Below are 17,258 nucleotides of genomic sequence, written 5' to 3'. Positions count from 1 at the left end.
ACCGCCGATAGAACAAGGCGTGCTTTATTTTACTAATCAACCATATATGAGTTTGGTAATTTTAAAGTCAATTATTCAAAATATTTTAACAGTTTCTTATAGACGGACCTTGAGTGACGGCTCCTTGACCATTCAACGAGATCTGTGGAACTCGAAGCTATTGTGATTGTCAACGGGATAGCACGAGATACACCTTGAAATTTTAAATCAATATTATTCAGAATCACTATATGAGTAATATCCAATACTGCATATATCTTTCGTGCACTCAAGCCATACTGTTCATATTTTTTATATATTCGATATACTTATCACATCTGGCGATAGAATCATAGATTGGGCCCCGAGAGGCAGAGTGGTGTAACGTGCTCTCAGTTACGGATCACTGCCATCTCACCTCTGCATGGGTTCGGCCAATGTGTGTATGTGAGAAAGCTTGCAGTTAGCTTCTCGTAGGGCGGTGGTTCTTCCCGGGGTTTTCCAGGGTTCTTCCTCCACCATTAATACTGGCCGCCATGCAAAGCCTATCGTGTGCTGAAAAATGGCGTTAAACGCCACAACAACAACAATAATCATACATACATTATATATATATATATTGCTGCCCTCTAAAAAGGAAGATACTGTTGATTTGTGTGAGATTACCATACTTGCATGCTTTATGTTTAATGTTGTCATTTAAAGATCTAATGGCAAAATGCTTAGCTATGAGGGTGAGTCCGTTAGAACATTTGTAGGGGAAGGGAGCTGAATAAATGAGCTGGATATACAGAACAATAAGAGACAGATTGTAATGCATAGTGGGAAAGAAGGGAATTTCACAAATAAGTGGATGAAAGAAAGATAGAATTAGAGAAGCATGCATAGCAGTAGAAGTTAGATTTAGGCAGAGAAGGAAGGATAGGAATAAAGGGCAGAAGTGGAATGAATATAACAGGGAAAGGAACTAGTGGAAAGTAAGTCAGACAAGGAGAAGCAAGCAAAGTTAGATGCCGTAGAAGACAGAATATGGATAGGGAGCATACAAGCAAATTTGAATTAATTCACGCTGAGAGAGAAGGTTAAAAATACCCCAATTTGAATACAATACATATGATATGGGCAGTTATTTGCACAATATCCAGAAGTGACGAAAGCTTGTTAAGTCACCACGTCTCAGTACATTGGTATAAGCTAACGCACTGCATGCATGTTTGGATATCCACAATGGACAATGCGCTAATTTAGAAATACAAGATAACTGAGCTTGGGTTCGACAATACTTTTAAGTATAACAAACCTCAGACAGAAAAAAACAACAATCCAGTTTGACAGGAGGATGGGAAGTGTGCAGTGGTGGGCGGAAGATGGTAAGATAAGAAAACAAACTTTGGATGATATGGCACAATTTTTACTTACAGAACAGTGGATAACCACTTAATATTATATTTTTATAAGGTGAAAAATTCTTTGCAAATATCTTTGATATGACTGCAAAGGCAAAGTATTTCGCCAGAGCTTGGGGAGGTTCTCAGAACATGGACTCAAGAGACGAAAAACCAGATAACCAGCCAAAAGACCGGAATCAGAAAAAACTAGTGTTAATAATAATAATGATAATAATAATAATAATAATATAGGTGAACATTTTCAATCGTGAAACAGTACAAATCAACAGCATAAACAATGTTACACATTGCGGTTCCACATCTTGCCCAATTGTCCTAAACAAAACGTGTTTGTCTAACGATTATCGGTTGCTACTGAAGTCAGGAGGTGGTTAGGAGGCGACAAGCATGGTGATTGTCTATGTGATAATTCAGAAACTGAAGTTTTGATTACTGCCTATAACTCACTGTCAATAACTCCACAGAACATGCGTAGATTTGTCATGATCTCATTCAGTCAACTAAGACTTGTCCTATTCCCTGAGATAATGATAACAAGTAGATTTGTCATGATCCCATTCAGTCAACTAAGACTTGTCCTATTCCCTGAGATAATGATAACAACAAGTAGTGGTACTATAAATGTTCAAGAGGTTACAGTCTTATATAACACTGTTTGTACGAGTGTCATGGTAAAGCGGAGTCTTGCTAAGGATAACCAAACACTTCGTTGGAAATCCCCATGTATGTTGTAAAATCAAACGATGGATCACTTTCTGATCGCAAGACTATAAATCAAGATACTATTTCTGACCAAAATCGTCGAGCATTGTGAATGGAAAATCCCATATGACTTGACAATTGGAAACGTCGAGGGCTCCAGACTCACGATTATGTCAGAAGTTTGATTTCCTGTTATATTAGTTATCAAAACTACGTCACATGCACAGATGAGGAAACAGCTTCTGTGTACGCTAAACGTTCCCGAAGAAAAGACTGACACCTTGCAGGTGCCCATTGCTGATAATGACCACTGAAGGTCAATACCAGTTTAAAGATCTACCCTTCTGTTTGTTGAGCGCTAGAATGTTGCGCCATATGCACAAATCATTCAAAGGCATGGAGACCAAAGTATTCTTGTATAAACGCATACCTGGGAAGTACATATCAATCTGTTCGACATAACTCTACAAGCCAAATCTCATGGCGAGATACACCAAGTGTAGCAGATCATATTCTAAATTGTTATGTTTAGGTCATCAAGTAAGAAGGTCGAGGCAGATAAAACCCCGCCATAGGAAAACTGAAGAGATTAGATATGCTTCATGGCCAGAAAACATGAAACAAATTCGATTGTTTCTTGGGTTGATAGGGTTGTACAGGAAATCTGTTCCAAATCTCATAGCTTTAGTAAGTCCGCTGACAGACTCAACTAGTATTATCCATAAAGTATTATGTGGTTCATGAGTTAAAGGGAATTTGTTTTATCGGTGCACCAATCATTAAGTTGTCAGAGCTGAATAAATCATCCATACTGAGAACTGATGTGATCGACATAGGATTAAGAGCAGTTTTGCTAAAGCAGAAATATATGGTAAGGTTGCCCATTGCTTATACCTGAAGGAAAATGCAGCCTTTGGAATAAAAACAGTCAAGAAGGAATGCTTGGATCTGGTGTCGGGGATAAGAACATTTCACATACCTTTTCGGGAAGTGAATTAGTCCTTCAAACGGTTCACCATTATCTCAAATGTATTTGAACATAGCGAAATTTGCCAAAACAGGATTGATGTGTTTGTTACTCATTTTACAGTCAAAGCAATTTTGATTGCCTTTTAAGTCATACTTTGCTTGGCCTAATCTCTTAGCTGCTATTTCTTGTTATGCCGATGATTATTATCAGTGCAACAATTGTAGCAGCAGGGATCAGGAAAATGTCCACTTGTCCTGACCATGTAAACATGGCTGGACCGAGAAAAAACGTTACTAGCTAATTGCCCCTGGCCTAAGTAGATGCATATTCGCGCTGTAAAAATAAAGCTGAATACATATTCTACTTTAAAACAAGAACCGAGGATCAACATCGCTTAACATTTGGCCTGTATCGATTATTAATAACTTGTTTATAATCTGCTTTATCCTTATTATTCTAAAACATGTTGCAAATAATACAACTTTTTTGATGATAATAATATCGTGTTGCAGTTTTACACCTGGCCATGGAGATCGTAACATTGTTTGTATTAACAGGGACACCTTTTAGTAATTTAGGGATTTTAATGTGGAGAGATATTACTTTTCAATAACAATCACATTTTTATGAGTCAGACCTCTTTGGTATGACTGTACATTCATAAAGACGCACAATCCTAAACATACCGGTGATCGGGGCAAGCATAACAATCGTGCCAATCGTAAAATGTTGACATATTCTTTTCGATATCTAACCCGTAAAATTGTGGTATAGGTCACTGAAACGGAAACTTAAAACGCTTGTAATACCGAATGGGTTCCCTGTAAATGTAGATACTACTATGAAATCAAAGGTTCTATGTGTAATTGAAACTTCTCGTGTTACTAACCTTACATGTTTAATTTAAGGAACCATGTATGAGAACACATTTTCATCATTGTGACCCATTTTGGTATCAAGCTTGCATCAGGTACACATACCCCTTGTTCTTTATAAAACCGTAAGCAATGCAGTGGAGAAGTGTACTGTATTGAGTACAATGTGGACAGAGAGGAGTAATTATTTCAACTCACTAGTGCCATTGACGAGTGGTTGGGAAAATGTCTTTCTTTTTAGCATCGAGAAGCTACCTCCTTTCGACATACAAGAGTGAGACAAATCAGTATAGCTTAATCAATATCCAGCCTTCTTTGGGTGAGATAACTGATAACTGATAATAAACCATACAAAAAAGTAATAATGGAATAATTTTTAACAGTTATACTGGATTTTATATTTTGATAATTGACCAATCATATTCCAATAATTGTATTGATGAGGTAAAACTATCGTAATTATTATTCAAGCCAATACTGGGCATCATCACGTCACATAAAGACAAAAAATCTTTTAATGTTATACAAATGGGGTATTCATCTACATTAGCAAGCTCTTTCGTATTACTTACAAGTTAGGAATCCCTGCAAATTGTCTATATGGTGCTGAAAGGATGCAGGTTTGGCCTTGTTGAGGCGTACGAGAGTTGTACTAACATCTGCTACAGGCCGTATTCCTAGTCCTGAAATCACACACATATCATCATTACACACTAAACAGGATTTTAGATAGGGCAATACAAAGGACGAATGATGTCTGATTTTCAATAACCCTGTATCTCCACAATTCATCCTACCCAATGATGGAGATTTGTCTACATTAGAAACAATAGTCCCAACAATGGAGTCATGTTCTACTATCCAAAAAGAATTTCCTGAAATCAAGATCAAACTTATTCTTCTTGTTAACTGCTAAGTGTTAAAACCATTTCTAATATTCATCAGCAATAAGAAGATTTTCAATATGTTCACTTTCACAGCCGTATGATTGGAACTATTTTCATTTAGGACCAAATATAAGTCATTAGATAAATTTCCTTTATCAATTAGGAAATCCATTCCGATAGAGTAGAAATACTAAGACGTTCAAGGTGGCCATTACAGCTGTCATCCAGATGTAATATCAGCACCATTTTCGTTTTGGACCAACAAATGAAAACTCTAAAGAGACCTATTTATTCATGCAGTCAGTATATTTCTGTTTTTTTCCACAGTGATCAAGAGATCTTCGTGAGGCCTGATGGCTTGTCTGATCCTTTGCCGTATTTCTTCATTGGTGACAGGGTCTTTGTATGTGATGCCGATGATGGTATGGGCATGTCTCTCGATCATCAGGACTTGCCAAGACAATCCTGCAAGGCTCTGTACTAGGAAAATGAAACAGAGGCAGTCAGGGAAAGAGGTGGGAAGATAACATTCGAGAGTGGACAGGCTTGAAATTGAGCGACACATTGAAAAAGACGGAAAATCGAAAGGATTGGAGGAAGCTGGTTGTTCGGTCTTGTGTAGTGCCCCAACGGTCTAGCAGACTACGGACTGATGATGATGATGCTATTTCTGTATGTTAGATCAATTTGTTTTAATATATAATGCCATTGTAAATTTGAAAATCTTTGTAGTGTCGTATAATGTTTCAACCTCAATACTATGTTCAATTAAAAATATGATCAAGTGCTATTTGGTCTTAACGACAAGCTCTGGTTCAGTTTAGATCTCTTAGATTAATGTAATCTTTTGGCTGTAGAGATTTTATTTATTCCCTTGTCAACTGCAATCCTCTCTCTTTCCATAACCAGTACTCAAACCGACAAGATATGTCGAGTAAACACAAATGTCACCTTACCCGTTATTATTCCAAATTCAGAAGTATCTACCGTTAAATACTATTTCTTATATTTCTGTGCTGATTGCTTGGATCTTTAAAGAATTATTTTGCCATTTGCCTGTCACGGTTTTTCATTAGCAATATGACTTTTCTAGAATAGGCCCTAACGTAAACGGAAAAAGCTTGAAAATATATGCATTTTGCATGAATATCATGGGTAGATATGTGGCTTCTGTGAGATAAAACTAATTTTAATAGTATATTTCTTCTCGCTATTGCACTACAGTATGTAATTTTCTGGGATGGACATTATCATTGTCCATAAATGTAACAAGTTCTTAAACACTCAAAACTAGAAGGCATACAAGCCAGACTGTTCCTCACATCGCAGGACCAAGTGCAATATAGTAAAAGTAAAAGTATATAGTAAAAGCATCAGGTAAAAGTTACATCATTAAACATAGTTTTAACCCCAAAAGAACAACATTTTAATATCAGTGACATATTACCTAATACATTGCTCAAATTACCATTGAAATGGAGGCTGGTGACCCAAAAATATGTACAGAAAAGGGTATATTCACCCTTATGGTAGGAATATCCACTACTGTAAGGTGGCATCTGCCGGGGCAACTTTTTGTGCCATGACTATGTGCCCTAAAGAAAATATGCATTCTCTTTGATATGCCAAAGAACGAGACAGAATGGGGAAAAGGTACATTGTGATCACCAAAATTTTGCTTTCATAATATTTTCCAATAACAAATGAATTGGGTAAGCCCTAGACGTAGCAATGCCTATAACCATGTAGGCTTTAATTTTATGTATGAAAGGTCCTTCTCAGTAAGGGACACACAAACCTTCGTAATAATTTAGATCATTTAGATCACTGTTACCCTTAACCACATTTGCGTATCAGTGACCCCCAATATTTTTAATTTGCCTTCCTGTTTTGACACGGTTTGACAAGGTGTCTTTTATACTCAATCTGACCCCAGTTCTGGCACCAAAGGGACGGCAACGTTTTTTATGCCCCGAAATAGGTTGACCATTTCTTTCTATTTGAAGTGGATAAGAATTATTAGTCAATCATCAATTTTGATCATGCCCTGCATAGTGGGATGGATAAGATCAAAGATACAACACCATCGTCTCACTGCACGTCATAACGGATTGCCGTGGCGGATGGTAGAGAACAACTCTGCAGTACACCACGAGTTCCCGCAGATGGCCACATCAGAGTGGACGTGGTTTAATTAAAATTAGCACGGTTTACATGCAAGCTCTAAAGAGGTTTGTCAACATCGTTACCTCTTTCAGGAGCAATTTACTTGCTTTCTGGAAAACACGATAATTTAGCTAATTGAAACATTTTTTATTCTGTGTGTATGTGTGTGATTTGGATTTTTAAAGTGGCTTTAACGCTTTTTCAGTCATATCGCTACAAGGTTTGCAATGTGGCAGTTTATAGTGAAGTCTAACACTGGGGCATCATGTTGCAGACATGTAGCGTGATGTCCCACCCAATCACATTATCCTGACACCAGGCCGACCAGTCCTAACACTAACCTCATAATGCTGAGCGCCAGGCGAGGAAGCTGTTAGTACCATTTTTGTAAGTCTTTGATATGACTCATCCGGAGATCGAACACACGACCTTTAGCATCCGAGGTGGACGCTCTGACAACTAGGCCACCGGAACGGTCAAGTTTTTATGAAAATAATATAATGGACATAGTGACAAACCAAAGTATATATAATATCATAATGACAATGCCTTGTGAACCGTATTGCACATACTACAATAATGTGCTCAATGAATCTTATTTTTAGTATCAATACTACATAATCAGAATGTTCAGAAGGATTGGTCTCCTTATTTCTTTGCAGTTTGTGCAATATACTTTGTTAATTATCATATTAAATTCAGTGATATTGCACTCTGTGCAGTGAAAGGAATGATAAGAAAGAAAAACTTTAAACAATGTATAACAAAATAGCATTCATAATGGACTTAAGTGAAACAAAATCACAAATGTTCCTATAGTTATCACATGCACAAGTTTTCATTAACATAAAGAATGATTTCGTCTGGCATCCCATCACTGATTACAATAGGGGTAATTAAAACTTGAGAAATCATGGCTCAGGTGGTTGCTGCATGAACATTAAAAAACAACAGCTAACTCACCTGGTACTGTTCCAGCAATATAAAGCCGACGGCGAAGATACGTTCATTCTGATGCTGAATTTGTCCTTTTTGCATCTTTACTTTCATTTTGTATTAATCATCTTTATTCGTTAACAAATTGTTACAAAGAGTCATCGTAGGTATATACAAGTTCGTGTATACTTTTTGAAGATGAATGCACATGCGCACATTAATAATCTACCACAAGAGTAGCCATCAACACGCTTTGCTTCTTCATGTGTGAACTAATAAAATAAGTACAAAATCATATCTTTTGGAAGCTTGCTTTTTTGTCATTATGATGACATTAAATAACATGTTTGGGGTTACATGAAAAGTGTTTTTGTATTGAATGAGTATTTTCATATATCATACTGTACCCCCACAGGATATTCCATTGTTTGATTCTCGTAAAAGAGACATCAGTGTTAGAAAGATCTTGTGAACACATGCAAACAGCTAGTATCATATTGTAGCATTGATCTGTTCATTGCTGCATCAGTCATATCACCAAAGATACGATGATTTGTTAATAAGGTGAGGTAAAGAGCTCGAAATAAGATTAGTTCTTTCAAATGGACAATAGTCTTGCTCCAACCTACGTGCATATTCGACAATTTGTTATTAACGATGAGAACCACGTCATTCTAACGCTTGCTTCCATTGCTGTAAAATTATCTTATATCAAAGTTTATTCCTGCAATTTAGAATTCAACGGTGGAAAAAATATCTTCCTTATTCATCAATCTGATTACTGGTTTGAAGAATTTCGGAGCAATATTAATGTCAAAAATGATGTTATAATTCGTACTAATGCTAAGCAAAAACAATTGTTTTACATTTTTCTCTTAAATAAGGAAAATAATAGGATGCAAGTGGAGACATAAGCAGAAGGTACTATATTTCTGGCAAATTCAAATCTCTGAATATCTAAGATTTGGCAGATCTCCACATTATTATTCATTTCAATAAAAAGGTGAGGTGAGATTAATTAGGAACAATTATCAAGCCCGCGTTGTTAATGACAGGACCATAACTGGAGCTGTTAAGTACAGTGTGCTAAGTCAGATAGCTTTGTGTAATATGCACCTTTCCCAAGCTGGAACTGGCGTCTGATATTAATATTTTATAACAGTATTTGATAATAATTAATGCCCCGATTTCTGCAGAAAAACCAGATGAAGTCAAGTCTTTATTAGGACGAGACTATTTACTTTTTAAGGAAGGCAGGTAATGCTTTAAAACAGTTGATTTACTGTGATTTCTAGTGGAAGAAATGATACCATGCCTTTCCTTTTTCACCTGAGACAGATCTATCTTTTGAAGAATTAAAGAACAAAAATATCCTGGTGGGAAAGAGCAATTAGCTACATACATTAAATGACCAGGCCATTACATCACACATGAAAATTTTGACTAGTTTATAGTTGTGTATATATAGATTTAGCCTCGTGACTTGGCCATTACTACTTAGGGATTAAACACATGGTTCGCATTTAAATGGAAATTCAGTGTTTTTTGTTTGTTTTCTTTTTTTAAACAGTGGTTGTCATCTGGAAATTTACTGTCCATACCTCAGAGGATAACGTATCATATTTAACTGTATGATAAATTTGCAATGTTCAATATAGAAGCTCAACAATGTGTACCTCTCATCAGGACACTGAATACGTTTGTTAAGATCGTCAACCTGTAGCAAAAGAACCGGGTTGGATTTCGGATTTATAACAGAACACTTTTGATAGTGATATAAAATCGATGTTTATTGACGCATGACTTGAATGAAAAAAGAATTATGATTAATACTTGCGTGTATAAGATCCAAATATTGGACAAATTAACATAATCCGCACGAATCTAATAATGTAACATAAATGTGAATACAAGTAAATGACCTTACACAGTACAAAAACAAAGGTTAATGATTTACAGTAATTTCACACGACAAAAAGAATGATCTGTTTTTCTCAAATAGTAACTAATGATGTACTTTACACATATAGTACTTTGCACATATAGTAAAATGATGAAAAGATGGGGCAGATATCATACAAAATAACTTTACAGTCCCCAAACAGTGGGTATAAAAAAACTAAAATTAACCCACGGCTAAAATATTACAATTATGGAGGTACACACAACACTCTGTCACTAGCATACATGGGTATCAGTCACTCTGGTCACTCAAGCAGTCAGCATTACAGGTAGTCACCGACCACCATTCAATTCCTTGGTCAATCAAGCAATCAGCGTCCACCAATCGTTAAGCAATGCCCAATTACATGTTACTCAACCAGTAACACACTGTTAAATCAGCTGCACGGCCGCCGTTCAAACAGCTCCGTCGCCAGCCTCACCGCCAGCTCCACAGCCGCTATGGCCAGCACCATATCCATCACGGTCAACTTCTATGGTCAGCTCAAAGCTGGTACGCCGTCAACCCTGACCACCATGGTCAGCTCCACAGCTGCCACGGTCAGCTCTTATCACCATGGTCAGCTCTGATCAGCTGAAATTAGATCTAACACCGTGTACTAAGAATGACACGGGCATATACGATAATAAGTAATGACATTATAATCGGTAAGCTATACGAATTACATTATCGGCACAACATTACAATGCAATAAAAAGGTTCCCAAGCGAACCTACCTGTGTCCGATTGAAAATCCTATGGTACTAACCATTTCTTAATAAAAATGCAACCTTATTGGTAAGATAGATGTCCTGTTAAGTCACATATGAAAATAGAAAAAAAATTTGCATTATACTACGCAAGCCGGAGTTACATAAAAATATACAAAATTAAACGTGGTACTACAATAGTTATAACATAAAATATACATAAGAAATTAATCAATAACTCGCATACTTCTACGGCTGAAGATGTGCAAGTCTTTGAATAGGCTTTTTACTGACAAGACGTTCCGTAATGTAAAGATTTCGTCCTATGGTAGCTTCTTACAAATTCTGTTAACCGGGTCATTAAAGAGGATATTGGACGATGGAGGTTGCGAGAGTAGCTTGGCCTATAACGGTCTTTAAGAAAGGTGGAGGTTGAGACTATTGCATCTCGTTCCACCTGTTGTAATTTCATAGCTGATGTTAAAGACCATGGACATAGTATGGTGGGCATCTAATTCACTGAGTGCGAAATTTTTTAAACATGCACCCACGTATTTCCTTTGAGACTGGGGGTGGGAGAAGGTAAGCTGCGTTCCACATATGGAAGATCACAATATATATTAGATGCAGCGTTGGTCCCTATGTCAAGATATTACGAATCAACTCATTGGTATCCAAATGGAAAACTGGGGAAAGGCATTTGCGAGAATAAACTTCCAGATATGTTTGGAACTTGTAATTTGCGATGTAAGCAGTCAGTAAATGGCAGTAACTTTGTCATATTGTGGTTGCAGTTGAAAGCAGATTCATGTGTAGACAATGATCACTTGATGTCGAAACTTTGGACCTGGCAGGTGATGTACCGGAAAGAGGTGGACAAAACTTCAATGGAAGTGGGTGGAAAATGTCTTCAGTTCAAGCCCGCAAGGCGGAGTTTCACTTAGAATACAATGATATAGGAATGACGAGAGAACCTGACGGTCGATTTGGTCGGTTTGGGATTACGGTCGTGTAGGAACATGGCCATCATGGCAGGTATGATGTTGTCCAGTTCTTTTGGTTGATACAGCGTACGTGATATGCGGGACTGTAACCGAGGTTGTTGTTACTCTTCATCTCGCTCCCTAGTAAACGATATGGTTTCGAACCAGTGATAGCCAGATGATGTTTTCCTCCCTCATTTAATTCTTCTACGCCTTCCCCTTTCTGCCCAAGGAATTGCCAGCAATTGACTTCTGTCAATAATATGCACGTCAGATATAAATTCAAGAAATGACAGCCAGAGAAAACAACATATGTTGTGTGATTATCAGACTGGTCTCGCCCATGGTCTAAACCTATAATAATACAAAACAGAGTGGATAATATATGCATGTGGTTCATTGAGTGTTCTTTTTATTAACTTATAATTGTCTGTGACATTTTACCCAAAATTATTATAACATGTAAAATGGTGCATGTGGCCTGTACACGTAGATACTTAGAGCATCGTTATTAATATTTTCACAGTGGATGCTAAATAATTAATTCAAGGAACAAGTAACCTGTAAGGAACTAAATTTTGACTGTCTATACAGGTAATATCAAGAAAGCATCGCTTATAGTAACTACATTTACGAAGTGGAAGGCAAATAATCAATTGTAGTGACAACATACCCATAAGAAGGTCAGCTGTGATTGCCAATACAGGTAAAATCACTGAAGCGTTACTTATAGTAACTACATATATAAATTGAACACTATTGAGGAAACCATGTATAGAAAACTTACCTGTACGTTTCCGACCACGATCGAAGTTGTACGGTAATATAAACCGGTGTTCCATATTACACACAAAAAACCTGCACATAAAAATTGAACTGAAACGCAATTATTGATAATTGCGAATCAAGCCACAATATTAATTTTGAGACAATGTTGAATGTAGGAAAGGCATAGTGATGTTCTGTACATGTAAAACCAGTAAAGCGTCGTCTATACAACAATGAATTAGACGCTAAGACAAGATAATATAGAAACTTAACTGTATGTATACTACCTTAGCGGAAACTATATAGAAATATGAAATGAATGTTCTATATCACCCACCAGACATGCACTGGCTAAAGTGGTTATAGCAAGGTGATGGAACTTTGTCGCGACCCGTGCAGTTATACATTAAACGTGTCGAAGTGTGTTAAAATTGCAAAGTGATAACATCGAATGTTATGAACTTTGTCGTTGGAGATATAGAGAACAGGAGAACAGAAAAATTGAAAATTTATAGATGGAGTGTACTTCCCTTCAAAGACGAAACTTTTCTAACATTTACTGAGGTAAAATGAAAACTTCCCAATTACTTGTATGGATTTTTCAAATCCTCTCTGTCTATAGAGGACATGCAACTCGGCACAAGCAGAAGTAGTAAATGATAATTTCATTTGATTTAGCACCAGTCCCGAGAGACCAATCTAACTGCCACGTTGGAGGATACCATTTAGCATTTGAACTAGAACGTTTTATTCTGGGAGGGATCGACTTGCAAGGTAATAGTAGTTCTCCTAAGGTATTGAGAAAGAAAAACGTATTTGAAGCAGAAATATGCATGCTTGACACATTATTTTTGTAAACTTGTACAGATGAGATCTATTTCTTATGATCACTTTATCATGTTGATTGATCTACTATATTAGTGATCTCAAACGTTTCAACGGTGTTTAACCAGATTTGCGTTATCGGAATATTCATTAGATATCTGCTAAAGTCACTCCGAATATAGACTTGTTTGCTTATCAATCAAATTGTTCTTCTCTTGTCCAAATTTTCATTCTAGGCTTTATTTACAGATGAAGTTGAATAAACCACACAAGAAAGAAAACTTTGAGTATTGCATTAGGCTATAAATTGCTGTAATCTGTACAGCTTCAGTTCGATATAATTTAAGATAGGTCTCTTTTTAACAGATATATCATCTTTAACATATATTAGGGCACAGCAGCCACCACTCATCTTAATGCCAGAACCTCTTTCTCTCTTTTCTTACGGTTATAACCACCCATAAAGCAGAGTAGATAACTTTTGCGACTTTCATTCTTCGTTTCTATTAAACCAAGAATATATACATTGTTATCACTTGACGACACCATTCATTTCAGTAACTTGTTATTGTTCATGTGTCAATTATGAAGACCTTTACACTTAATGCCTTGATTTAAAATGCTATTCGTGCAAACTCACTACAAGTGACACATTTGTGCTTGAAGCATGTAGATATTCACAATGTTGGAACAGAGCTGGTTTGAGTACCATTCTAATCTCTGATACTGACGCATGCTAGTGATGAAAAAGCAGAACACCATATCTGAGCAGTTATTAAATGATCAAGTTAGGACAAGTATCAATTGAGGGATCAACTTGATTTTTAGAAGGAATATCGCACACATAATTAAAAGTACTTCGCTTGTTTGATACTCCTGATGGATAGAAGTTTTCTTGTTGCAGTGGGATGACATGAATGCAGTCATCCTATCCATTGAAAAGTTCACGAGTTTTTAAGTTCAGACCTAATATATCACATTGTGACATACTTTTAAATTTAAAAGACTTACTGTTTAACTTTGTAATATGGCAACAGTACTAGGAAATTCACAACACCTTTTATGTTCTTCACAATCTTTTCTTTTAAGCTTTTCACTATCTTTCTTGTTCCTCCCGAAAACAGATGGATAGTGTCTCTTCTTCCACACACATGATACATTGCTTGACCTTCACTGACCCCAAAACATATATATTTGTGCACTACATCAAAATAGAATTCACCTGACATTATTTGTAAGTCTTAATTTGTAATAAATATTGATCATTATTTTATTAAGTGAGTGAGGTCATACACCTCCCCATCCCTTGCTTTCTTCTTATAATTTCCTGACACAGTAAGTCCTTTGGTATTTATTCCATATAAGCTAGAGCTACGTATCAGGAGAATGTTCTTCACTGAAAGTTTGATTTATCCTTGACTTATTTCTACTGGGCTATGCATAACATTTATTAGTTTATGGGACTGTTCGATTTATCCAGTCTCTTCCTTGATTTATTTCTACTGGGCTATGTATTAGATTTATTAGTTCATGGGGCTGTTTGATTTATCCATTTTCTTCATTAACTCAGTTTTGATCAGAAGGAATCTTACTATCCTAAAGAACCTTAACTTTGTTTACATTTTTGGAATACTCAGTATCATAATCAGATGTAAAGCACGTTGAGATTGATGACCTTGTATATAATTCTTTCATGTCCCTGACTGTATATTGTAATCTCATCCCACCAGGTTTTCAAGTAAAACAAATGGATAAGCTTATTGCTCTTCCTCTAATTTCAACAAGACCGTATTTGGGTTATAGCTTTGCAAGAAAGCAGATGAATTATGCAAGGATGAAGGATCTACAAAACGAACCCAGCAGGAGGCTGAATATCAAGACTTTACAAGTGTCTTTTAATAATTCAGATGAAAATGCTGCATTTCATCGGCATGTTCAAGGTTTGGTCAGACACGTTAGATAACCTTTTAAAAAAACTTACCTGGATTTTGTCTAAGCAGGGAATCTGGTCCCCTCAGGCGTGGAACATTCCAGTCAAGGGTTTGGTAAAACACCGCCATCATAGCAGCAAAAAATCCTGCCAGACATGAATAAAAGACCAAGTAGAAAAGGCAAATCTCACCTGCAACAGACAAAATATCAACATTAAAAGTTGTTATTTTTTTGCTAATAAAATCATATGTCCACCAAAAAGCTGACATTTCAGTGACTTTAAAAGATACAATATTAATCGAATCAACTTTTCACAATAGAAATCTGAACAAAACAACTCATATATGTATCGCTGGTGTTGGGGACTTCAAAATGCACTATTTACGTTATGAGTATATATTATTTGTTCTAACTCCTGGTAATAAAATTTTCGTTCGTTTGCCTATGCCTCAAAGTCCTCTTCGGCTTAGGTATTATGGTCCCTATACAGTCAGAAAGACAGCCAGTGACTTAAATTATATTATCAACACCCCTAGTAAGCAGAAACGGAAATAGATGTGCTATATCTATATTTAAAAGGAGTATGTTAATCGAGATCATTCTGCAAATTCTTCCATAAATTTCCTTGTTCCAGTCCCACACAGTGACGATTTAAATGATGACGGACAACCAAATTGTAATGACTTTGGTACAACCAGTCTTCGAAATTCTGTAATATTATAGAATTTGGGCAATAACCTTTCATATCTATAGCCACAGGAAAAAAGCAGGTTAAATGTGAATACGAGCACGTGTATCCAGATGTTTCAATTCAAACAAACATAATCTACCATGATGCTGAAACTGTAATTTCCAAGCCTGTAAAATAACGCCCTTAAAGGATGAATTCCCTCTCAAGCAAGAATGTTTGAAAAAGAAAATTTAATACTTGATCAAGAATGAGTTCATTGTAACAAGAAATAGCGTGTTCTTGTGCTGAAAAGAGATCATGCTTTCGGTATGTGCGCTGACTACAAATAAGTGATCAGTGTCAGCAAACCAGATTCATTTCCAATGCCAAAAAATTGATGTCTGTATTGAGAATATTGGAAATGGTAAATATGACACAAAGTTTGACTTTTTAAAAGGAATCTAGCATATTCCTCCTACGACTTGACCTAAATAAGAAATTCCGGCCTTTGCAAATCCAGATGGACTATGTCAATACAATGTATGGTAGCTCTCCCTCTCGGTGTTTGTTTGTATAAGAAAAGAGAGTGGATAGTTAGGCAACGTTTTCAAATCAATGTGTTGTTCAGTGTTTGCAGTTCCACGAAACTGAATTGTTTCATATAACTTCTGACTCACCACATCTTGCAGCTCTCTTTATTTGTCGCATGTCTCCATTGTTGGTTTGGTTTGATATTACAAAACGTAAATCTCATTTCACATTAAACAGATTTCCAATGTATTATTTGTGCTGGCTTTCAATTCCTATTTCTGTAAACAAACTGCAACTCCATTTTCACATAGTCTGCATACAATTTGGCCGTGCTTAATGTTTCATGTTTAGAGTTGCTTATTGTGTGTATTTGACTTACACTATTCCGTGTAATATTTAATCAAATTAATATAATATACATAATAAATGGCTTTGACCTAGTGATTTGATGTTTACCGATGTTTACAGTTGTGATATGGTCCCTTGGCACTATCACCGCTCCGGTGGCCAAGTGGTTTGGGCGTCCGCCTCGGATGCGGGAGGTCGCGTCTTCGAAACCCAGCCGAATCATACCAAAGACTGATCAAAAAAGTTATAGTTACTGTCTCGCTTGGCGCTCAGCATTAAGGGCTTAGTGCTACGGCTGGTCAGCCTGGTGTCAGGATAATGTGACTGGATGTAACATAATGCTACTTGTCTGCGGCATGATGTCCTAACGCTAGACATAACGATAAACTGTCACACTGCAGACATCGTAGCAATATGACTGAAAAATTGTTAAAGCTACGTTAAAAATCCAAATTATACACAAACACCCTTAGCACTACCAATCAATTAAAGCCTCAACAACTATACTGATGTTACCTACCTTCACACTGTATGTGATGTGATCATGTAATAGAAGACAATGAACAAATGAGATTTAAGAGCCTAATATCATAAGACATTTCATCATCGTTTGAAGTTTTAATTA

General features: G+C 36.5%; 1 protein-coding gene across 2 annotated transcripts in view; it reads right to left on the bottom strand.

Annotated features, from left to right (window-relative positions):
- Positions 1 to 17,258, bottom strand: part of LOC149776928 (sodium/potassium-transporting ATPase subunit beta-like) — a 51,280-nt gene that overhangs the window by 15,270 nt on the left and 18,752 nt on the right. For both annotated transcript variants that reach the window (XM_089941651.1, XM_089941652.1), the window contains exons 2-3: positions 15,134 to 15,274; positions 4,508 to 4,618 (exon numbers count right to left, since the gene is read on the bottom strand). In XM_089941651.1, the coding sequence (XP_089797777.1) occupies positions 4,508 to 4,618; positions 15,134 to 15,274 (252 nt within the window). The remainder of the gene's footprint in view (positions 1 to 4,507; positions 4,619 to 15,133; positions 15,275 to 17,258) is intronic.

The sequence above is a fragment of the Sinohyriopsis cumingii genome, chromosome 18 (assembly GCF_028554795.1).
Source record: "Sinohyriopsis cumingii isolate HCF-2022 chromosome 18, ASM2855479v2, whole genome shotgun sequence".
NCBI lineage: Eukaryota > Metazoa > Mollusca > Bivalvia > Unionida > Unionidae > Sinohyriopsis > Sinohyriopsis cumingii.
The sequence above is the reverse complement of the archived record's forward strand: the minus strand, read 5'-3'. Positions and strand labels throughout refer to the sequence as shown.